Source organism: Taudactylus pleione, unplaced genomic scaffold, assembly GCF_031769625.1.
Source record: "Taudactylus pleione unplaced genomic scaffold, aTauple2 ptg000259l, whole genome shotgun sequence".
NCBI lineage: Eukaryota > Metazoa > Chordata > Amphibia > Anura > Myobatrachidae > Taudactylus > Taudactylus pleione.
Window position 1 is genome coordinate 3,787,464 of NW_028284661.1, and position 25,253 is coordinate 3,812,716.

The 25,253-nt window shown below is 42.1% G+C and overlaps 1 protein-coding gene across 2 annotated transcripts in view; it reads right to left on the reverse strand.

Annotated features, from left to right (window-relative positions):
• The window catches only part of CEP85L (centrosomal protein 85L), a 309,647-nt gene that overhangs the window by 116,878 nt on the left and 167,516 nt on the right, over window positions 1–25,253 (reverse strand). For both annotated transcript variants that reach the window (XM_088480976.1, XM_088480975.1), the window contains exon 3: window positions 5,195–5,955. In XM_088480976.1, coding sequence (XP_088337102.1) covers window positions 5,195–5,955 — 761 coding nt within the window. The remainder of the gene's footprint in view (window positions 1–5,194; window positions 5,956–25,253) is intronic.

Sequence of the window (25,253 nt, forward strand, 5' to 3'; positions counted from 1 at the left end):
ACTAAGTATTTTTAAAAGCTTTAGTAAATCTACCACAATAAATATTCTCATTAAACAATCATATAGAATTCTAATGACATAGAATAGAATAAATATTATATTTTTATATATATATATATATATATATATATATATATATATATATATATATATATATACATACATACATACATACACACACATATACACACACATACATATACACACACATACACAGTACCAGTCAAAAGTTTGAACACACCTTCTCATTCAATGGTTTTTATTTATTTAAATTATTTTCAACATAGTAGATTAATACTGAAGACCTCAAAACTATGAAAGAACACACATGGAATTATGTTGTAAACAAAAAAGTGTTAAACAAATCACAATATGTTTTATATTTTAGATTCTTTAAAGTAGCCCCCTTTTGCTTGGATGACAGCTTTGCACACTCTTGGCATTCTCTTAATCAGCTTCATGAGGTAGTCTCCTGAAATGGTTTTCCAACAGTCTTGAAGGAGTTCCCAGAGGCGCTGAGCACTAGTTGGCTGCTTTTCCTTCACTCTGCGGTCCAACTCATCCCAAACCAGCTCAATTGGGTTTAGGTCAGGTGATTGTGGAGGCCAGGTCATCTGACGCAGCACTCTATCACTTTCCTTCTTGGTCAAGTAGCCCTTACATAGCCTGGAGGTGTGTTTGGGGTCATTGTCTTGTTGAAAAACAAATGAGGGCCCCAGTAAGTGCAAACCAGATGGGATGGCATAGCGCTGCACAATGCTGTGGTAGCCATGCTAGTTAAGTGTGCTTTGAATTTTGAATAAATCAGAACAGTGTCACCAGCAAAGCATCCCCACACCATCACACCTCCTCTTCCATGCTTCACAGTAGGAACCACACATGCAGAAATCATCAGCTCACTTTCTCTGCATCTCACAAAGACACGGCGGTTGTAACCAAAAATCTCAAATTTGGACTCATCAGACCAAAGTACAGATTTCCACTGGTCTAATGTCCATTCCTTGTGTTTCTTGGCCCAAGCAATTCTCTTCTTGTTGTTCATCCTCAGTAGTGGCTTCTTCGCAGCAATACGATCATGAAGGCCTAATTCACGCAGTCTCCTCTGAACAGTTGATGTTGAGATTTGTCTGCTACTTGAACTCTGTGAAGACTTTATGTGGTCTCTAATCTGAGGTGCTGTTAAGTAGCGGTTTCTGAGGCTGGTAAGTCTAATGAACTTATCCTCTGCAGCAGAGGTAACTCTTGGTCTTCCTTTCCTGGGGCGGTCCTCATGAAAGCCAGATTCATCATAGCGTTTGATGGTTTTTGCAACTGCACTTGAGGATACATTCAAAGTTCTTGAAATTTCCGTAACGACTGACCTTCATGTCTTAGAGTAATGATGGACTGTCGTTTTTCTTTACTGAGTTGAGTGTTTGGTGCCATAATATGGATTACAACAGTAGTCAAATAGTGGCGTCCACTGTGTACTGACCCTACCTCTGCACAACACAACTGATGGTCTCAAACATTAAGAAAGCAAGTAATTCCACAGATTGACTCTTGACAAGGCACACCTGTTAATTCAAAACCATTTCAGGAGACTACCTCATGAAGCTGATTGAGAGAATGCCAAGAGTGTGCAAAGCTGTCATCAAAGCAAAAGGGGGCTACTTTGAGGAATCTAAAATATAAAACATATTTTTATTTGTTTAACACTTTTTTGTTTACAACATAATTCCATGTGTGTTCTTTCATAGTTTTAATGTCTTCAGTATTAATCTACTATGTTGAAAATCATTTAAATAAACAAAAACCATTGAATGAGAAGGTGTGTCCAAACTTTTGACTGGTACTGTACATAATATATAAACTAGGGATGTGCAGGCTCGGATAGGTTCGAGTTTGCACGTGGAGTTCGGATTTTTCCCTCCAAAAAAACGGAACTCAGAAAGAGGCAAAACGTCATCTTACATGGACGAACATCATCATTCCTGGACTTTTGTCCAGGAATGATGATGTTCGTCCATGTAAGATGACGTTTTGCCTCTTTCTGAGTTCCGTTTTTTTGGAGGGAAAAATCCGAACTCCACGTGCAAACTCGAACCTATCCGAGCCTGCACATCCCTAATATAAACAGTATTTTTAAGCTACATAATTAAATATTATGTTAAAAAAAAAAACTGCACGGCTCTGTAGCCTAAATACATTTTTACGATGATAAAAAAATAGGTTAACAGAAAATTACAGTAATGACGAATAATAATAAGTATTTCTACTAAAGTACTTTAATGCCAATGGCCACTTAAAAAGATCGGTTATCTAATTTTTAAACACAAGCTATGTAAAGCTTCTACCTCAAAATTCTTTTGTTCCTTTTTTGCTTGGCTTACTAAGGAGAGCACCAATACGGAGATAAAGACACTGGCTGATAAGCATGATAGCTGGGCTCATATTAGCATGCTAAACGGCCTAGTTAGCAAGATAATCAATGGCCACACGTAGCCTCTATGGGGACAGTTTTATTTTTTGGGGGTCATCTGCACCAGGCTAGTTAAAAGAAAGTACTTGGTAATACAGTATCTGTACTAAAAATTGTTAAAACTACATTGAAAAAAGTATGATACGATGCCACATATTGTAATGCTACGCCAGTGTAGCTGTTTACACCTATAGATTAAATCAAACTGTACTTTCAGAAGATTGAAATTGTTTAAAAGATTACAAATGAACCGATAAAGTCTGTTCACATGGAATCCTATTAAATTAATCACCTCTTTACATCAGCATTTCTAAGTAGGCTCAAACATTCCTGACCAGACCAGCTTCCTCTATAAACAACCAGCGACTCTCAGAGGGTGTTACACAACTTACACCATTGTAGCGAGTAATATCAATGCTATAAATATAGCACAAAGATTCCAAATGAATACAACTGAAGCAAGCAGTCCAGTGGAAATATCGAGCACAATACAGCAGAACTAGCATCACTAACATGGATGTAGTATAACTGGCAGAGAGGGCATTTACCAGAAGAGAATAAGACGCACACTACAGATGTGTCCTTCCTTACTGTGGCTTCAGTCACACTAAATAGCCCCTCTTAGAGTGCCAGGTCCCATGTGGCTCGTTTTCATACATCAAATGTCGTTTATACCAGGATAATCTGACAAATTAGAGCATACTAATGGGAAAGCATTTTTATATACAGTACATTTCCTGAAAATCTACTGATGAAACGATTGCCTATACCAGTGCTTCCCAAACTGTGCGCAGCGTTCTGACCAGGGAGCCGCGGCCAGAGGGAAGCTGCTGTGTTTTAATTGTTTTTCTTTTCTTTACTGCATCGCAGGGGAGATGCAGGATTGCCGATTGGAGCCGAAGCGGAGGCAGGATGTGTGTGATCGCGCGGGACTTAGCCTGTTATGCAACAGCAGTGGGCTGGGCTGCCTGTTGACGCTGGAGGATCTGGTCTGAGGAACCGAAGGAACGGCCGTGGCGCTGGAGAACTTTAGTAAAGGTAAGTAAGGGGGACTGCTTTGGAAACTAAAGGTGAGGGTGGGCGGATAGTTATGAGTGGAATAAGTATACTATAGGGAGGGGGCGAGCATAGGCTACTATAGCGGAGTGTGGGGGGGGAGGCGGCTGCAATGAGAGACACATGGGGGGGGATTGCATTGGGAAATACCTACAAAGCCTGCAAAGGAGACGCCTGGAGGGGACTGCAAAGGAGACGCCTGGAGGGGGCTGCAAAGGAGACGCCTGGAGGGGGCTGCAAAGGAGACGCCTGGAGGGGGCTGCAAAGGAGACGCCTGGATGGGGCTGCAAAGGAGACGCGTGGAGGGGGCTGCAAAGGAGACGCGTGGAGGGGGCTGCAAAGGAGACGCGTGGAGGGGGCTGCAAAGGAGACGCGTGGAGGGGGCTGCAAAGGAGACGCGTGGAGGGGGCTGCAAAGGAGACACATAAGTTCCGACCAGTAGTCCTGTCAAATTTGGGGTACTTGAAAATGGGTGCTAGCATATTTTAAAGTCTCCAAAGTGAAGTTTTAAAAAAACGTGAAAAACGCACCTGCAATCATAAAAACACCTGACCCATCCTTGCAGACCCCCAAGAAGTCTATTCCCCTAGTTTTTATGCTTGTCCTCCCACTTTGTGCTTTTTTACCCCCAAAATGAAAGTACTTTTTTGGGGTGTTCAGTTTTTTCATGGGATTTTTTTTTACACAGTTGTCCTTTGGGGGACTGTCCCAATTTTCTGAGTGGTTTCCACACCACAAATAAAAATTTTGCACTTCTTTTCACCTGCTATTCTGAGGCGAATCTTCCACGTAGGCGAAAACCAGCTGGAGTTGAATACGGAGATAAGTTCCTACCACGCGAAAAGTCACGATTGGCGATACTTTTTCACGGAAAATGGCTTTTCGTGTCTAATTGAATACGGCCCTTAGTGTATTAAATTAACAAAAAACTGACTATGCGAACGCTATCTACGGAAAAACGATTTATTTATTTTTGTACCCGTGCAATGTGAGAGTACGTACATAGGTGGTTAATATTTTATCTGTACTGTACAGTTCTTTGTTTTGTTTGTTTCTTTATTTTCTGTATTTAACGGTATAATATCCCAAAGAAAAAAGTGAACTGGATCATAAACCTAATTAAAAAAAATATGTATGCATACATATATACTTTACTACATGTCCAATCAGCTGAGGACATCCCACAGAATGCCAGTGATCTGTGTCCTTAACATTAGAACAGAGGGCGGTGAGACAGCATTGGGTCTAAAGAGCAGCATCACCATACCACCAGCACTATGTAATGTATCTTTATCCATGCTCTAGCATTTGGACATTTTAAATTGATGACAGATAAATGTGTGTAAAGAGAACATTATTATTATTAACAAATCTACAAAATTATTAACAAATCTACAAAATTATTTCCCAAATTGATGTTTAGTTGAATTTACAGTGTACTTTTTTGTAAACTCAACATAGTTTAGAATTTAAGCTTTGTGACCTTACAAACAATCATAATACCTAGACTTGCCACGGTCATCATTCAAAAAGCATAAATGGGCATTAGCTTCTCAGTCTGTTTTTCTAAACAACTCAATTTTATAGGTCATATCCAAAAATAGAACTAAAATACTTTCCATGCAGTACTGATTGCTTCCCACAAGATGGCAGCATACACAAACATTTTCTAAGTACCTGCAAATGCTCTGCATCTTGACGAAAATGATCAAGTGGATGCCAAGCAAACACACCACACGTTTCCTCTGGAGTTCGTCGCTCTTGAATATTGGCATGGAGTTGATCTGTAAGCCACATCTGAGTTCTTAAAGAAGATTGGAGTGGGGCACCAGCCTGGTAACCAAAATGGCTGTATTTTTGCACATAATTGTCACTACCAGTAGGGGAGGGCTTACTTTCTGGTAAGGCACTGTAGGTCAAATCCAAGGTATGCCTCCTACTTGGAGTAGAAGTAATGTCATTGCTGCTGCAGCTGTCAAACTTATATTTTAGGTCTATGCCTGCAAGCTCTTTCTTATCTATGTCTTTATCATCCAATTTCAGAGCCTCCATACTATAGTGCAGACAAACTGGCCTATGAGCTCGTGACTGCTGTGAAAGAGAGTTGTCTCTACCTGGACGCTCAAGGCTATGCCGCGTCCCTGCTTTCTCAACTTTGCCATCTTGACCAAAAGCCTCCGGCGTGCTCAGTTTAGAGAGAGATGACCATTTCTTCATAGGTCTAGAGTCCTTCATGTCAAGCGGGTTTTCCAGATGGCCATAGGTTCTACTAGCACCAGGCAAAAAGTAGCTGTTATCCCAGCAAGAGGTGTCCAGCCTGTCCTCTCTGTGCCTGGGCAGGGACGATCTGGGCGTAGAGGGCATGACATGTGCAGTGGGTAAGCAGACCAGTGGGTGCACTGGTTTTAGTGTAGATGTACCACTGGACGTTGAATGGTCTAAAGAGCAAACAGAAAAATATATTATCATTAAACACATAATAAATAAAAATAATCCTTAGTGACAAACTTTAATTGGATAATATAATTATAATGCATTCTGCAGCAATGTTTCTGTCATCTCTCCCCCACCCCACTGTTAAATTGTTCTATGAAGAGCATTGTTTCATAAATAGGAAATAAATAAAAGCAGGCCCAACGCTCTTCTGAGGTGTAATAACCCTGCAATTCAAAAACTCGAATTATTGCAAATAATGTACAAGTGGCTTATCCCGTGTCTGGCATCTATACGCCCAATCTTTCCATTGGCAACAAATCCAATTACATACACGCACTTCACTTGTGCACTGCTTTCAACGCTAACACAAGCCACACACATGGAAACACACAAAAAAATTCTCTCATTAATTGCAATAGTAAATAAAGATAAGTATATGCCTTGGAAAAGCATTTGCAATAATACTGCTCTATTTTTTTACACCTTATCCAAGTGGAACATTCTCTGCATATTTATTTTTGTCACATAAAGGGACATCAAAGGTGATCCAAGGGTCAGAAAAGGTGTCAAATCACTTGACTCCTGAAATGAGCTATCCTCAGCAGTGTGGACAGGATTACACAAGCCTAAAGCACTAATCTTTTTTTTCTAATGGCAGATTTAAAAAAATTCAAATCAGATAAACAAGACAAGGTTGTCTGCTAGCAAATTACAGCCTTTGATGATCATTTTTAGTATTACATTACATTTCACAGACATGATGGCATAAATAAAAAATATGTAAGTGCCAAAAAAAGCGAGTGAAAAAAACAACACATTAAAACTTATGCCCCACCCCACACACCTCAGTACGGAGTTTATGCAAACAAATGATCAGAAATATAGAAATATCATTGAGTGACTGTTTATGATAGAATTATTGGTAAGTAAATCTTTCTGCTGTTACCATTTCCTTATGTCACAGACAGCCAAAAGGGAAGCCTGGCTGTCAGCTAAGAATAACACTCACAGTGTATACTATCCCTGACATATCACTGTTATTACACACAGGAGTAATCACCAATCCCAGACCCAAGGGAATAAATGTGTTGAAGGGTATGCAGGGGAAGCTAGAATGGTCGGGTGTGTGCTTAGCAGATACTCAGCCCGACATTGCTATGTTACTGACTATTGGAAATCATAGTAGACAGTAAGGGGTAATGTGTTTTCTTTTTCAAATGCACACATAAGCATATAATGAATGCCAACAGTAAATAGATATAGAATATGCATCGATGCTCCATACATGGTACTTAGGTCTTAGTAAGGTTAAGAACCCAGTAAGAGCGCACTTGCCTTCTGGTATCCACTACTAATGACACATACTGTATCCAGCCATACTAAATAAACAATGTCAGTACAGAAAAGAAAGTCAGTAAAACTTTAAAGAGGCTTGGAACGTAGAATAATCATTACAGTGCTTCCAGCTACAATAGTTACACGGGAGCAGATATTCTTTGAACCTAAGAACGGGTTCGGTACGGGATCCCGACGATCAGGATGCTGACAGTCAGAATCCTGACAAATTTGTGTAAGTATTTTAACTCTTAAGCTGCATACACACGTACAGATTATCTGTCCAACCATCCAACTAGTTGATTGGTTGGAATGAAAATCTGGTAACGTATGGGAGTAACTGATGATCAGCAATTTGCCCCTAAATGCCAGAAAACAGATGAAAATGGTCATTCAGACAAGTTTGTTAAATGTTTGATCGAAACAATTTGTTCAAACAGTTTTTGTCCATTTTCCAGCGTTTTGGAGCAAATTGCTGATTGTCATTTGCTTTCATACCTTACCAGATTTTCATTCCAACCAATCCACTAGTTGGATGGTTGGACAGAAAATCTTTACGTGTGTATATACCTTTACCCTAATCCTCCCCCTAACCCACCCCTCCCGCAGCCTCACCCTAACACTCATTACTATTGACTGATACAGTATATTGTTAGAATGGCATGTTGTAACATTTTACTATTGAACTTTTTATATTACTACTGGTGAAAAATGCAAGACCGCTATTCATTGCAAGTGTTATTTTAATTTTATTTTCCTAAACCATAACCCAAACCATTTCAACTGACAAACTAGAACATTGCTATGTACTTCACCACCTCCTGCACACTACTTGCTGGGGGTATTTGCAGTCACAAGACATAACAAGAGAGGAGACCTACATATTCCAATTGGCTATTGCCAATGGCTAACCTATGTTGTGACAATACTATATTACTGGAGTGTCAGGAGGGATTAGATTTTTACTTAATGATGGATGAAAACGTGATTTATTTTTTTTTATTGATCTACAGATTCTTGCTGCTGAAAAGTAGTATAAATGTAAGATAATGTGCATTACCTGTATGCACTTGTCTTAAGTACATCTTACTCTAATCCAGTTGCTGCCATGGGCTCCTGGTAATAATGGTGCCATGGGCCGCTGGTAGTAATTGTGCCATGGGTGGGTGGTCCAATACCAAATCAAATTATTTATGGTCTATGTGATGGGTAAAACCTGGTGGCTTCCAAACTTAAAAACACAACCCTGTCTACAACCACATAACTGAACCTAAGGATGACAGGTAAGAACAATTTACTTCATTCAATAATATTTGCTGAATTTCTCGATAAGAAAGTTCTGGCCTAGGGGTGCCGTGGGTAAATTGCTGGCAACGTGATGCTAGAAAGTTTGGGAATTACTGCTTTAAGCCAAACTTGGAGCAATGGTATTATTATATAACTCCTGTACTGACCCTGATATAATTAAACTCATGATTACAAACTACGCAACCCACTGCTATGTCAGCAGTCACAGAGTCTACACCGGTAAAATGGGAATACGTAAAGGAAAATCCCTGTACCACGGACATTTCCGGACAGAGACCTACTCAGTGCCATAACTAGGGAGGTGCGACATGTGCCGTGGCACAGAGCACCACAGGGCAGAGGGTGCTGCTTGGGCTTGTCAATTTTCTGTTTATAATCATTTTTACTTGTAGCTTCCTTTTCTTTTATCCTCGGCAACCCCTGGCCGCCCCTATCTCCTGCCTGGCTGATTCCCCTCCATCTGACCACCTCTGCAAGCACCTTCAATCAATTTCTCTTTTATTTAATACACACATTTCAAAATACTGTCATACCTGTGACTCAAACCTATCACCTCTCACATGGCAGTCAATCACTTTACACATGGAGCCATCTTCCCCACAATTTCTGATGGCAGCCCTGAACACAGCCATCGATTCCTGACCCAGGTGTTGCCAGCTAACCTCAGGAAACTCTGCCGGTAAGTTCAGCAGCAAGTGCAGGGTACATACACAAACTTCCCTGCCACTGATGTTTGCTGCATATATACTACAAGTAGCACTCTATCTATACCTTAAGTCGGTGAGTTACACTACCAGCTCCAGGCTTGTGCACGACAAATCATGCTGCACGCATCTTATGTCCCTATTTGAAAAACTGGGGGGGGGGGGGATGCTCTTTCTGGCTCAAGGCACCAAAAAATCTAGTTACGGTTCTGGACCTACTGCAGAGTATATATTGTTCATCTTCCAGATCATTCTCGTCTCCAGCAGACTGGCACAGGATGGCGCAGCATCATGGTTACTCCAGACTGAATGAACAGATGGCTGAAAATGGCCAGAATTTTCCAGTCTGTCAACTTTTGTGTGTCTCTATGTGTAATTCAATAACATACTGTTTTCTTTCAGGAAAAAGAACTAGCATAAAGAGAGTATATAAGTAAAAATTGCACCCTACTGACACAAGACTTGCTTGTAAAAGCTAGAGCTACTTATCTATTACAAAAACACTGGAGCAGGAAACTGCACTGTCTCCCTCATCTCAATTAAAAAGTAATAGCAGGAACAGATCAATGAGAATATGTAACACTGTCTGATAATGTTTTAACACATTCACTGCCATCATGCTTCAAATTCTGATGTGCATTTATTAAACAGAACAGCATATTTTAGATACATTTTAAATAAACCAGATTACACAAATTGTGGCACTTATGGGTGGTGGGTTAAAATGATGTGTAAAAACAAGAATAAATAATTGCTGTAATCTCTTGTCCTTTCTTCATCTGTAAGGGGCAAAATATTTGGTTTGAATATTATGGAGTGAATGTGCATTACCAAAGGGTTAGAGAAGTGGTATAGACGTCTCCCTGTTAGTGAAGACAAATGTGGCATTAGGCTGTACCTACTGAGTGTGGGAAATGTCACAGAGCAACTAGTCATAAATTACATCCAAACTCCGAACTGTAGTACAGAACACAACACTCACTAACCTACCTTGGCTATTACGTATGGGATGTAGTCAGGAAGCCGGCGGGCAAAATGCAGACTGCCGGCTTCCCGACAGTGAAAGCCTGGCATGGGATTAATGATAGGCGTCTAAATACCGACGCCCATCACTAGCCCCACGCCGAAATCCCAACATAACGAATGTAGGTAAGCCGGGTGTCGCGAGCTCATAGCAGAGTGGCGGGGGGGGGATATGTTTAGGGACTCCCGGGGGGATTTAGGGTTAGGCACCCCCCCTGAGAGGGTTAGGGTTAGGCTAGAGGAAGAGGGGGTTAGGGTCAGGCACCACCAGGGGCGTATAGGTTAGGGTTAGGCACCCCTAAGGGAGGGTTAGGAAAATGAGAGAGGGGAGGGTAAGGGTACTTACTGACCTTAGTCGGGATTTTCATCTGCCGGCCTACCGGCGTCGGGATTTCATCCGCCGGGCTCACATCCGGTGGTGATTCATACCGATTCCATTATGTACAACCCATACAATGTAGATGTAACTAGCTTGTACGTTGTGTAAACAGTCCCTCACAATAATCAACATTTAAGCACAACTTACAGGGACGCTTTAATGCAAGGTAATGTGTAGTTATGCACAAGGCATAATGTGGTACCATGGGTACATAGAGTGATGCAGTGCTCCAGACAATAGTATTCATATTCATTACCTAGGCCAGTGTTTCCCAAACTCAGTCCTCAGGGAGCACTAACAGTGCATGGTTCCCATGTTTCCTAGTGGGTGCACAGGTGTATTCATTACTCACTGACATTTTAAGAGATTCACAGGTGGAGCTAATTTTTTCACTTGTGATTCTGTTAGGAAACCTGGAAAACATGCACTGTTAGTGATCCCTGATCTAGGGCAGTGGTTCTCAAACTCTGTCTTCACGACCCTACACAGTTCACGTTTTCCAGGTCACCCAGCTGGTTCACAGGTGTGTCCATTACTTACTGACATTTTAAAAGATCCACAGGTGGAGAAAATTATTTCACTTGTGATTCTGTGAGGAGACCTGGAAAACATGCACTGTTTGAAGTCCTAAAAACAGAGTTTGAGAACCTGTGATCTAGGACAGTGGTTCTCAAACTCGGTCCACAGGACCCCAAACTGGTCACGTTTTCCAAGTAACCTAGCAGTTGCACAGGTTTATTCATTACCTGCTGACACATTTTAAAAGATCCACAAGTGTAGATAAATATGTCACTTGTGAGTCTGTGAGGAGACGTGGAAAACATGCACTGTTTGGGGTCCTGAGGACCAAGTTTGAGAACCAATGATCTAGGGCAGGGGTGGGGAACCTTTTTTCTGCCGAGGGCCATTTTGCTATACAGAACACACCCCATCCGTGTGATGTCACACAGGGGCAGGGCCACAATCACCGGTGATTACAGCAATGACCGGAGCATCCTGAGGATGCTCCGGGAGCTATAAGGGCAGCGGTGTGGCCGTCTGAAGCATCCTAAGGACGCTCCAGGCGGCACTGCTGCATTGATTTTGGCTGCAGGGTGCCATTCTAGGCACCCTACTAGACAAAGGAGGCTAGCAGAAAAAAGATCCGAGGGCCAGACCAAATGATTCCGGGGGGCTTATACGGCCCCCGGGCCTGAGGTTCCCCATACCTAATCTAGGGTATAATCATTGTGGACATTCTTGTAAAGTGAAGAAGTACACAAAGTTTGACAAGATGCTGTCATCCAGTATCTCTATCCAGGACCACACATTAAATAACTGACCAAGTTTAGAACTTTCCTCCAGATAAAGATCTGAATCTTCCAGATTTCACTATCGTAAATGCAGGCAATAACTAAAAATGTAAAAAAAAAGTTTATATCTCAATTTTGCTTCTCCTTTACACCAAAGTGGAATATAATTGGCGCTAATTGATAATAAATAAAAATAGGGAATACACCAGTAAAAACCAAGATCAATAGTGAATGAGCCCACATCTAAGTGAAAAAAATAGATCCTTACTCTTGTTATCTCTATCCGCTGTATGTGTTTCACCGATGTGGTATTCTTTACAATAGTTGATATCTCAAAAATAAAAGAACTTACAGTAGTATAGACCATTTTGAAATTAATTATGCTTGTCCAATGCACTCACTTTGTCCATAATAAATGTGGGCATGTAGTCATTTGATGGTTGGTAAACTTTTAGGATTTCTGACTCTCTTAGATTTCTGGTGTACCCAGAATGACAATGGAACAAATGATAGTGCAGACTTGTTTACACAAACAAGAGAAAAAATGGCGGTCGCCATCTTGTTTCCGGCGGGGAGTATGGTGGAACACATGGATGTAGTGAATGGATCGCGTACATCCGGTTTCCGGATGGGTGTCACTTCCAGTTAGCGAGGACATTAACGAACACATGTGTAAGATTAGGATGATTAATTGTATTAGTAGTAGGGTATTTAAGGACATTGTGAGTAGCAGTCACCAGGCTCCTGACGAAGGATTGGATCCGAAACGCGTTGAGCTGGTGACTGCAATGTTGGCATAAGAACTCTGATACCACCCACCATTGAGGGTTACAAGCAGGAAGTGTGCATGAGTGTCCGGGACTCAGACTGCACTACCTGGTCATTACCATCTGCATCCCCCATGGGACGGTGAGATCGTTTCAGAGACTTACCATCTTAAACTGTTACATGCTGTTTTTAAATATGAATTTTGTGAGTGATTATTAAAACCCATTTTTTTTCTTGTTTGTGTAAACAAGTCTGCACTATCATTTGTTCCATTGTCATTCTAGGTACACCGGACATCTAAGAGTCTCAGAAATCCTAAAAGTTTACCAACCATCAAATGACTACATGCCCACATTTATTATGGACAAAGTGAGTGCATTGGACAAGCATAATTAATTCATTTCAAAACAGTCTATACTACTGTATGTTCTTTTATTTTTGAGATATCAACTATTGTAAAGAATACCACATCGGTGAAACACATACAGCGGATAGAGATAAGAAGAGTAAGGATCTATTTTTTCACTTAGATGTGGGCTCATTCACTATTGATCTTGGTTTTTACTGGTGTATTCCCTATTTTTATTTATTATTAATTAGCGCCGATTAGATTCATCTTCCATGGTTGTATATTGTTCATGAGTGTGGTGTTTACTCTTTTTTGATTTGACTAAAGGCTGCTTATTTGGTTGTGCAAAAAATATGGGTCACTTTTTTTCTATTGTTCTTTACCAAAGTGGAATATACAGTGGCTTGCAAAAGTATCGAACCCCCTAAAAAGTCAACAAATTTGTCTGCATTACAAATGACACTTACACAAATTGTTACTGACAGATTTTTATTACGAACCAGAAGACTCATAAAATAATACATTTTCAAATGTAAAATTCATTGTCTACAGATGTTTTTTTTTTTAAATAAAAACTGAAAAATGTTGCTTGCATAAGTATTCAACCCCTATAAGCTAGTACTTGGTAGAACCAGCATTTGCAGCAGCAGCAACAACAGCTTCAGGAGTCTATGTATCAAGCTGTTTTCTACATAAAATTATGCAGAAACTGCAGTTTCTGCATGTTTTTATGAATTGTAGTTATGTGCTAAAAGCTCAATGCAGGAGATTTCACAGAAATCTCCTGCAAAGTGCTAATTAGCGCTCCAAATTGCAGTCCCCATTATTATCAATGGGGACTATGATCCGACCCCTATGTGCTAAACTCAAAAAAGCAAAGAGATTAGCACCAGTAGTTTACACCATCAGATGGTGTAAACTACTGTAAGCCTATGGGGTCTCCAGGGGAAGGGCAGAGATCTTTTGAGCTCTTCCCCGCAGCCCCCGGCCGGCCCTAGGAGCTGACACAGTGCGCATGTGCAGTGTCAGCTTCCCCCAGGAAAGTCTTTCACTTCCCGCTCTCCCTGCGAGTTCCCTGTAGTACATACCCATGATATTTTTATTAAAGATTAAAATATCCCAGGCGAGTTGGAACGTTCATAATCGCGGCAGTGCCACGATTATTAATACATTAGTCTGTTGGAGTAAGTTTCTACATGGTTATCTCACTATTTGGGAGTAAAGTTTGCCTATTCTTCCTTGCACAGTGTTCTCCCCAGAAATTTTTCCCAACCGGGTGGCATCAAAAAGAAGCCGGGTGGGGGCCTTCGCAATTATGCGCGCCGGGAAAAGGGGTATCTCCCTTACCAATCCAGCCCGACAGGTCTCAGGCTGCTCCCCCACTGGCTCAGTCAAAAGTGCCCATTATGCAGTGCCCCCTGTATGTGTGCCCTTTATACAGTGCCCCCTGTAGTTTAGCTTTGCCCTTATGCAGTGCCCCCAGGCTGGTCCCTTATGTAGTGCCCCCAGGCTTAAATAGTGCCCCCAGACTGGCCCCTTATGCAGTACCCACAGGCTTAAATAGTGTCCCTTATGCAGTACCCCCAGTAGCAGCCCCCCTATACAGTGTCCCCAGTAGCAGCCCCCTATACAGTGTGCCCAGTAGAAGCCCCCTTTATACAGTAACGCAGGGGTTCCCAACCACGGTCCTCAAGGCACACTAACAGTCCAGGTTTTAGGGATAGCCATACTTGAGCACAAGTGACTTAATTAGTGCCTCAGTTATTTTGATTAAACCATCCGTGCACAATCATGGATATCACTAAAACCAGGACGGTTAGTGTGCCTTGAGGACCGAGGTTGGGAATCACTGCAGTAACGTATACTCACAAAAAAAAAAAATAGACAACTTACCTGAACCCCGCTCCAGCCGACGACCGCCGCTGTCCGCTGCTCCCGGCCCACTCTGCACCATGGGAGAGACGTCATGACGTCTCTCCCATCAACCACTGCGGGGGGAGCCGGAATGGGAGCTCATGAGTGAGCTCTAGCCGGCTCCCTCCGTGGCCGCAGCAGCCAATCAGAGTTTGTATGACTCATTGACTGGTTGCGCTGCTATTACAAACAGACAGCTGCCGCTGGTGGCTGTGTGTTTGTTTCTGTGTAGGGCAGACCGCTACTCACTGCAGTCTGCCCTACACTTGTGGGACACTAGCGGTGGGTGCGGGCCCCGGTGAAAAGCACCGGCTGCACTGCCGCTAGTTCTCAGTGCAGCTCAACTTCCGGGCGGCGGGGGATTTTTGCCGGGCGGACCGCCCGACAAATAAAACGTGGGGAGAACACTGTTGCAGATGTGCTCCAGGTTGTTTGGGTCGGTTGAATGACGCTAGTGGACTGAGATTTTTAAATAATGCAGCAGATTTGCAATTTGAGATCTGGATTTTTACATGACACCTTTATTTTGTTCAATCACACCTGTGGTGCCCTGGCCATGTGCTTAGGATCATTGTAATGCTGAAAGGTGAACCTTCTCCTAAGCCACAGGTTCTCAAACTCCGACCCCAAACAGAGCATGTTTTCAAGGTCTCCTCACAGCATCACAAGTGAAATAATTAGCTCCATCCACTGTGGAACTTTTAAAATGTGTCAGTGGGTAATGAATACACCTGTGCACCTGCTGGGTGACCTGGAAAATATGTACTGTGTGGGGTCCTGAGGACTGAGTTTGAGTACCACTGTCCTAAGCAATGAATTATCTAGCAGATTGAAGCAGGTTGCCTTGCAGTCCCTCTCTGTATTTTGCATCGTTCAGCCCCAATTTCAGCATGCTGTCCAGTCCCTGCTAGAGAAAAGCATCCGCCATAACATGATGTCATCACCCCCATACGTCACTATTGTGATGGTGATTGCTGACCAAATCGGCAGTGCTAGGTTTGCGCCACATATAGTGTTTTGTATTGAGGCCAAAAAGCTCAATTTTTGTCTCATTTGACCCCAAAACCTTATCACACATTTTAGCTGGTTCACTATGATTTGATGAGTGTGTCTTTACTCCAGTCTCAGCCACTGAACTCTGCAGCTCCTTCACAGTGATTGCCCTGTCTGAGGCTTCCCTCATAAGTCTGCTTCTTGCTCTGACGCTGAGTTTTGAGGGACGGCTTTGTCCAAGCAGTGCCTGGGTGTATGATGCAGCTTCTATTTCTTCACAACTAATCCTAAAGTGCTCACTGGGATATCCAACCACTTTGCTATTTTATAGCCTTTTACTATCTGTCTATAACTGTATCTTTTAGTTTCTTAGAATGCTTTTTGGTTTTAATATTCACAGCTTTCCTTCAGAGTCATAGTATGAGCAATATTATATGAATTAGCGGGTCTTTTCTCCATAAAAGATGGCCTTTTTCAAGGATTAACAGGTAGAGGCTATTTAAAAGTCAATTATAAGGGCAAAATATTTCATCTGTAAACTTGGAGCTTCCACAGCACAGTGATTAAATACTTACGCAAACAGCATTTCTTCAGTTTTTATTTAAGAAAAAAAAAGAAAAAAATCTGCAGACACAATGAATTATGATCTCAACCATATTCTTTGTTGGCAATAAAAATACTGTCTGGAACAATCTGTGTCATTTGTAACACAGACAAATCTGTTGTCATTTGGGGGTGAAAAACTTTTGCAAACCACTGTATTTAATTTTTTACACATTTATGATTTACAGCAAATATAGTGAAAAGTAAACATTACATTTTCTTACATAATTTCAGAACAATTGTTGGTTTGCCATGAAACTCCTCCATGTAGGTGTTTTATAGATGTAGGATAAAACAGAACCAAATGAAACCTACTAGTTATAAAACGTTAAACAATACAAATCTATCATTTATACTTTTTTTTTTAAACAAAGTAACATCTGCAATATAACTAAATAAAATTAATAAAGAGGAGGGGAAATAATAAATAGAAGGAAAGTTGATAAAGTGTACTTTTGACTACCACTGAAAAATGACTGCATGGGTGGTGGTATAGGCAGGGCCGGCACGAGGCCTGTTAAAATCTGACCAGGGCCATGCTGGGCTCATCTTCCAACTCAGACATGGTCACGGAGGTCACACAGTCGCACAGTGCACTGAGGGCAAGGAAGGAAGGGAAGCGGTCAGCGGCACAGTAGCCGACGTCTGCTGCCTCCTTGAATGAACTTCTGTTCCTCCACTACCTCATCAAGGGGACATTTTAAGCAGCTGCAACATCATAAGAAGCCCATCCCAGTCACCATTTCATAAAATCAGTGAGCAGTAGCGTCACAAGGGGGGTGCGGGTTGGGGGGGGGGTTCTGTAGGGGGCAATGTGTGTGTTTCTTTTTCTTGTCGGAAGCATATTTTCGGTTGTATAATGTACATAGTTGAATTGGGGGGCTGCTCCAAAAAGTCTTGCACAGGGTGTGTGTAGACCTGGGGCCAACCATGGGTACAGGGGAAGCTAGCAAGGGGACCAATAAATTGTTGCAAGCTCCGCGATTGCAGCTTTTGATTGGTCCTCCTACTGACAACCCGTTACACACAGTCATATAGCCCCAGTTTTCGGATGGGACTTTGATACAAAGAAATAAAGATGCACCAAGCAGCTCCCATTAAGCCTCCAAATTAATGACTTCATTAGGTGATGGGTATACTTTGATAAAACAAGCTGAATGGCACACTTACAAATCTTATGAGTGGATTCAGTGGGAAATGGGGAATCAACACTTTGCTACTCTGCTTAGATACTTCTGTGTTTGTGATCTATAGTTAACACGACGATGTATGTTCCAGCACAGAAACCACCATGATACCACCAATGTAAAGTCTTTGCATGGTTGCCTCTGTCACACAAATACCATTTCAGTAGATCATTAAACCTATAACAGTGGAACAACTCCTTTTCAGGGACACCGCGTCACAGTGTATAACACTGAAGCGGTGTCACAGTCTTGCTGGCAGATTTGTAGCGTGAAGCAGAACACAGCTGTGAATGCACTTATATAATAGCACAATTCAGATCACAAACCCTTATCTGAAATCGGACAAAGAGCATGTTCTTGGCAACACAGATCATGTGACTCACACATACCTCCCAAACAACACAGATGTATACATCGGCATAAGACAGTTATATTTGTTTATATCTGTGGAATAAGAGACCAGTAGCTGACTTTTTTATTCAGAGGTGGTGACTACCAGACATAGGAAGAGGAGAGGGGGAGGGTTGGCAGAAAATACCTCTGAGGATCTCTCATGACTGGCTGCTGTACACTCACTGTCCAATATCCACAAATAGAATATAAAAGCACACACTATTATTTCCTGCTAGTTTCTCTTTAAGGGAGCTCACAAAGATCAGAATGTGACCAAATTGCAGTGATCTAGTTGTCAGACATAACAGCCATGATACTGACAGCTGGGAGATGCTGTCTGCAGTACCAGAACACAATAAGATGCCACAAAGTGGCAGAGCACAGATTCTCTGTTATAACAGTATGAAATCAGCCAGCACTATAACCCACACATGGCTCAACACAGGGTTAGCTTGCCATAACCATACCGTGTAATGGGCAGCATTACTATCACATTTGTGAAGAGCATCTCCGTAGTACTAGATGATCATGGGTTGGGTATGAAAAGCCGCCAGTTCAAATCCCAACGCCAGCTGGTAAGTATAATTAACCCTCCCCCAGGTGGTGCCCAACCCTAACCACCCCTTCCCCTAGCGTAACCCTAACCCTCCGGGGGGGGTTCCTAACTATAAGTCCCCCCTGGGGTGCCTAAACCTAACCCCCCTCCCTACACGGCTAATAGCTCCCGATGCCTGGCTTACCTAAATTCGGTATGCCGGACGTCAGGATTTCGGAGTGGGGCTAATGATAGTGGTCGGTATTTAGACGCCTATCTTTAGTCCCATGCCGGGCTTTCAGTATCGGGATTCGTCGGTATTTAGACGCCTATCTTTAGTCCCATGCCGGGCTTTCAGCGTCAGGATTCTGGCGGTAGGCATTCCGGCCGTCGGCATCCTGACTACATCCCGATCCGTATTGCTGTGTGTGTAGTTATTCATTTAACTGCCACACTTTATTATTAATAGCAGGGTTTGAGGGTGAAACTTCTGAACTTTGGGTGTTGGTGACAAACTTCCTCCCGTAAGAAAGCGTCACACTATAGCCCAGCCTCACCTACTACCCCCATAATGAGACTAGGTGAAGGAAGGGGTTTCATAGGAGTTCTTCTTTAAAAATTATTTATATACAATATACATTTTTAAAGTAGCTTAGCTTTATTATCCTTTGGAGGGTAGTGTTGGCCACCTGCATCCTATATGCCACTTTCCTTCTTTTTCTTACCATGCCTTATGTCCATTCAAAAGGACAAATACATCTAAAGTGCACCCTATATTAAAAATCATCTCATAACATTCACAGATAAAGCCTAATAAACTATAATGCCACAACAGGACATATGATGTTTGATGCTGGAATTCTATCAAATCTGTTTCTTAAATTCTGAGAAACTCCTGAAATGCAGAAATGAGTGCATTTTCCTTGTATCCGCAGATCACCAGGCATAGATTATGTCACTCTGTAGATTACATGGCAGGCAAGCAAGTGCTCATTAAAGTTGGTTTGTAATCCAATTACTAGCAGCTTTCCCCCTAATCCTGACGTGGAAGTACATATGACACATAATACTGTATATCAAATGCAGGGAGAAAGATAGAAGCAGATATTATACAGCTATATGTATGTGTAAAATAGTACTGTGACTTCTAGTCATCTCATTACTTATAATAAGAAAGAAAAAAAAGGCAGGAGATCATAGGCTTATAGAATACGGTAGTTGTGCAGTTTATTATTTCTGGCAGGCTCCACACAACAGAAGTGCCGATTGCTCAGTATGCATCTATGGGCAGATTGTACTGTGCCCACCTTGCCACCATTCATTTGGAGAAGACAACATTGCATCTACACCATTACACAAGTACAGCCACTGCCCTGATATTTGTCTGGGGACAAGGGTGACCACTACCTCACTATGCTCTTGTAAGGATAGTTTAGCTGTACCGCAGGTATCACAGCTACAAACATGACCTGGAATTTACTAAAGATCCAAGTCAGAATTAGAAAAAAAAAACATGAGAGTCACCAGAAAGTTACGATTGCATCATTATTCACTTAATCAACAGGACTCATAATGATCTGATCAGATTATTATTGTGCTAGCTAATGGGCCCCATTTATCTGCGATGGATTGCCACGATTCCGCGATGCTGCAACCCGGCATCGCAGAAATCCAACATGTTGGATTTTGCAGATTTGACGATCGCGATAGAAAAATGATTGCGATCGTCAAATCGCCAACATTTAACATGGCAAATGTCTACGATCCAGCGACGGATCACAGAACATCGATGGTGGGCGATCGGAAGTTTCCGATCGCATCCCTGCATTGCGACGATGAGGGCATACACATAATTATACAAAGCCAACTGCATAATATTGCTGTTGATAAATAAGCATGTGTCTATAGCTTTACAAAACAAGCTGGTGTTGTAAAAAATGTAAATATTATGTTCAGGTCAGACAGTCACCCAGTTGTACAGATAGGGCAGGATTAAATTAGCCGCAAAAAGTGTTCGCAGGTGCGGGTCGTGTAATCCTATTTACAAAGTGTTCGCAAGTGTGAATTCTACATAGACAAAATTAGGCAAAAATATTTTTTTTATTTAAACTTAATTTGCCCTAATAATGACATGTCATTTTTGGGGTCAAAATGTAAAAAGTGTTGGAAAATGGGTTTATAGTACTGGGTCAGGTATTTGGGGGGGGCTGTATGGATGGGACAGATATTTTAAACATTGCAGGTGGCTGCAGCAGGTGTATTTTTAAAGTTTTTTTTAAAAGTGCACTTTTAAAAGATACAAAAATGTACTTGCACCCATTTTAATGTACCCCGATTTAATTGTAGCATTTATTTTCTCCAAAAAATATTGTTTTTATCATTTTCCCACACTTATACAAATATGCATATAACAGCCATTTGACACAATTGAAAAACCCAAAATACTTTTTTTTAGGTACACTAATACACTTCTATATTGATTTTTTTATGTCAGTTAGGCTTTTTAGTTTTATGGGGTATAGGCGGATTTCCCCAAAATGTGCTGGCATCACCATGCGCAGTTTTCCCAGAAATTAGTTTTCGCGTCTTTTGTAATAGGATAGGGTGAAAAACTGTAGCGCGCATAGATAAAAGACACATCGTACCAAAACAGGTGAATTGTGCGAAAACTTCTCTGACGTCAAGTTTTCGCTTTTTCGTGTCTTATTGAATTCCCCCCATAGTTTGAAAGTATTCCAACATTTCCTGCTAAATTAGATACAATACTTACATTATATTGGTGCCACAAACAGGGGGGGAAAAATGCATGTTTCATTCTAAACATATGACATATTGTGTGCAGCATTATTGTGCATTTATTTTATAGCGTTTGAGAGATAACAAAATGTGGGCTGCAACATTTAGGAAAAGTAGTGCATAGATAAATAGGCAAAACCCTGTACTGTAAAAGGAACCAATGAAAGTTTGCTTTAAGCTGGGCACACACTAGACAACATATCGTGAGTAGGGCAGTTCAATGACATGTCATCCTGACCATGTTTTAGTGTGTACTCTTAATCCAAGACTTCTAGTATTAATATTTCTCATCGGTCGTGCTGCAAAGCAGATGCAATATATCTGGAACGGAATCGGTATGATATCCCGGCTGCCGCATGGCCGGGAGTTCAAATCCCGGCAGCCCGACAAAACAGCAGAGCCCGGGAGCGGAAGCCAGACAGCGCTGGAAATCCCGATCGTGGTAAAGTAAGTATCAACAAATCTAACTTAACCCCCACTAACCCTAACCCTCCTTATGGGTTCCCTACCCCAAACCTCCCCCCCTGTGCCTAACCCTAATCCCCCCTCTAAGTGCCTAACCCTAACCCCCCTCTTCCCCACTGCCTAAACCTAAGTCCCCCGGGGGAGTGCCTAACCCTTGTCCCCCCCGGGTGCCCTAAACCTAAAGGGCAGTCTGCTCGCGGAGCCCGGCATCCGCTCGATCAGGATGCCGGGCGCCGGTCTCCCGGCGTCGGGGAAATGAGCGGCGTCTAGATATAGACGCCGGTCATTTATCCCACGGCAGAATAAAGCAGTCGGGAAGCCGGCTGCCGGGATTCCAGCAGCCGGCTTCCCGATTGTATACCATCTGGAACATATGTCATTAATAATGTGTAGTGTGTACAGATGATCTGACAGTGTACTGTATAGAGAGACATGCTTGGTAGCTCACGATTCTCTGCATCAGTCCCAATGTGCAGAAAGGATCAATGACTGATTAGTGAGCATGCACGATATTGTTATGAAAATCAGGTGTGGTATAAGAGATCAACAGGTATTAGGTCGACACCAAATGGTCGACATGTTTTGACCTCCCCCTAGTCCCTAACTCTAACCGTCCCCTCCGGCAGCCTAACCCTAACCTCCCCCTAGTCCCTAACTCTAACCGTCCCCTCCGGCAGCCTAACCCTAACCTCCCCCAAGTGCCTAACCATAACTCTATAAATGGTGAAAAAAAAAAACTAAATAACATAGTGTGTTGACTATTTGTCCATGTCAAACTTTTGTACCTGTCGACCATTTGGCATCGACCTTTTTACCGTCGACCCGGTCATCTGGATACCATGTAAATCGTTACGGCAGTTGGTTGACAGTGAAATCGTTGAAGTGTGTTCCCAGTTTCTAACCTTTATTAGATAAGATGATGTAGGAGCCCACAGAGAGGTGCTTCTGGCAGTATAGATTTGAATGTTCTGTCAGTTTGTGGCTTCCTGTTTCCTTCCTCCCCCCCTCACATCATTACACCGTTCCTATCCATGCTCTACCTAACAATCTCAGTCACTGCCTCACTCAAGGTCAGCAGTCATCTCCTGACATATTACTAGATGTCTCTGTGGCAATTATGATGTATGCAGCATTTTTGTGCATTTATTTTATAGCATTTGAGAGATAACAAAATGTGGGCTGCAACATTGATAAAAAGCAGTGCTTAGGTAAATAGGCAAAAACCTGTTGCAACTGAAAGGAACCATTTGCTATACATTTTTCTATTCCCGTATTCTACAAGGAGGCCATCCCAGGTAAGCAGGAAATTTAGATTAAATACAAAGATGTGCTTAAACTGTAGACAAATGCACCTTAAAAATTACAACCGATTGAGCACCATGTTTACGGAACCTTTTAATCCTGTTATATGTGCACCAATATCCACAAAGGTTCCCAAATATACTAACACAAAAGGCTGAAGAAAAGCAAAATAAGAAAACTTTGTTTCACAGCTCTTGATAGGAGGGCGGTGATGTGTATACTCCCAGGCAGCACACTGCCACTCACCAGGCACATGCCAGGCTACCATTAATTAGGCAGCAGAACAAAGTGAACTCGTGAATAATAAAGTATTATGCTATAAATATTATGGTTTCATGCAATATTCATAGACATTTATGTTACATTAATATGCACATTTCAGTAGTTTTTCAAGGGCTTTTACCATCCAAAGATATAGTCTGTCTCTCAAGTTTCAATGCTAAAGACTACTAACTTCCAACACATCACTACAGAGCAGTAAAATAATTACAATGATAAGGGCGTTCATCAGGACTAAAACTACCAAACCCCAACAGTTAAAGATTGATAAAAGAACCTGTATATGATTATGAAACATTCTTGTGATAACCTATTGAAAAAGATAGTGAGCTACAAGTAGTCTTTAATAAGAGCAGTATTAATTATTCTTATTCATTTACACATTATTTCTATTCAAAGAGACATAGGGGACATTTTCTAAAAACTAGAACACAGCTCAAATAAGGACACATTACTTTCACTGTAAGCAAAACTGGTCAAACTCTGAAAATAACTATAACATTACACACTCCTAGGGGCCTAAGTATTAATAATTGCAGAACTGATGATGTGATGGGGTTCGGCCAGCGCTCTACGATATCTGCCGCAGTCCCTCCATTTCCCACTGCAAAATCAGCCCCCATAGGTTTCTATTGGGGTTCCAGTGCGTTTGCCGGTTCTGAATCCGTGAGTAAAGTGTTAAGATGCATACAAACGTAACTATTTTGTAACCAACGAGTTTCTGTCAGATTTTCCCTTGAAAAAGTGAATGATTTTTTGAAGTGTAATGAACAATTTTGTGAACGAAGAACGAATAATGGCCCTCATTCAGAGCCGTACGCTCTGAGCAGAGCGCACGCTCTGAATGAGGGCCGGGCTCCATTTTCATGGAGCGTCCTCCCGGACGCTCGTATAGCTGTGGGTCACCACCCACAGGCTATACGAGCGTGCATTGTGATGGTCGCGATGGTCGAGACCATCGCGACCATCGAATTTGCGAGCCGGAGCCTGCGGTTGAGGTTTTCAACCGCAAGCTCCGGAGTGATTTTGGCTCTATCAGAGCCAAAATCACTCCCACTGACATCACTAGTGATGTCAGTGGGCCGGCTTCTGACGGGAGGCGTTCCCGTGGGAACGCCCCCGTCAGGGAGGCACGCCCCCGGCACGCCCACCAAAGGGGGCGTGCTGTCAATCAACATTGACAGCACGCCCCCTTTGATCGGACACAACGAGCGAAGGACTTTCCTTCGCTCGTCGTGTCTGGCGCATGCGCACGACGGAGCTCCCTCCGTCGTGCGCATGCTCAGTCCATAACATCGACCCACTTGCGAGCGGACAGCCGCTCGCGAGTGGGTCTGAATCAGGCCCAATGTTCCTTTCCTTAATGAAAATCGTCATGTTGGACAGTCTGAAATGGACGATGAACGATAACTACAAACGGGAGTGCGCATTTGTGATTATCGTTAATCGTTATTACTCATAAACTGAATGTTTTTGTTTTTTTTAACGATAACTACGTCGTTATCGACAAATCACCTATAGTATTAGCTATCACTTTGGTTCAAACCCTTCACCAGGACAGGGCTTTTCAGAAGCTCTGTCCTGGTTTCCCGAACATAATAAATGCATTTATTATCATATTGTAAGCTAGGGCATATTTAATCACCTCACAACCCCTAAATACAACCCTAAAGGT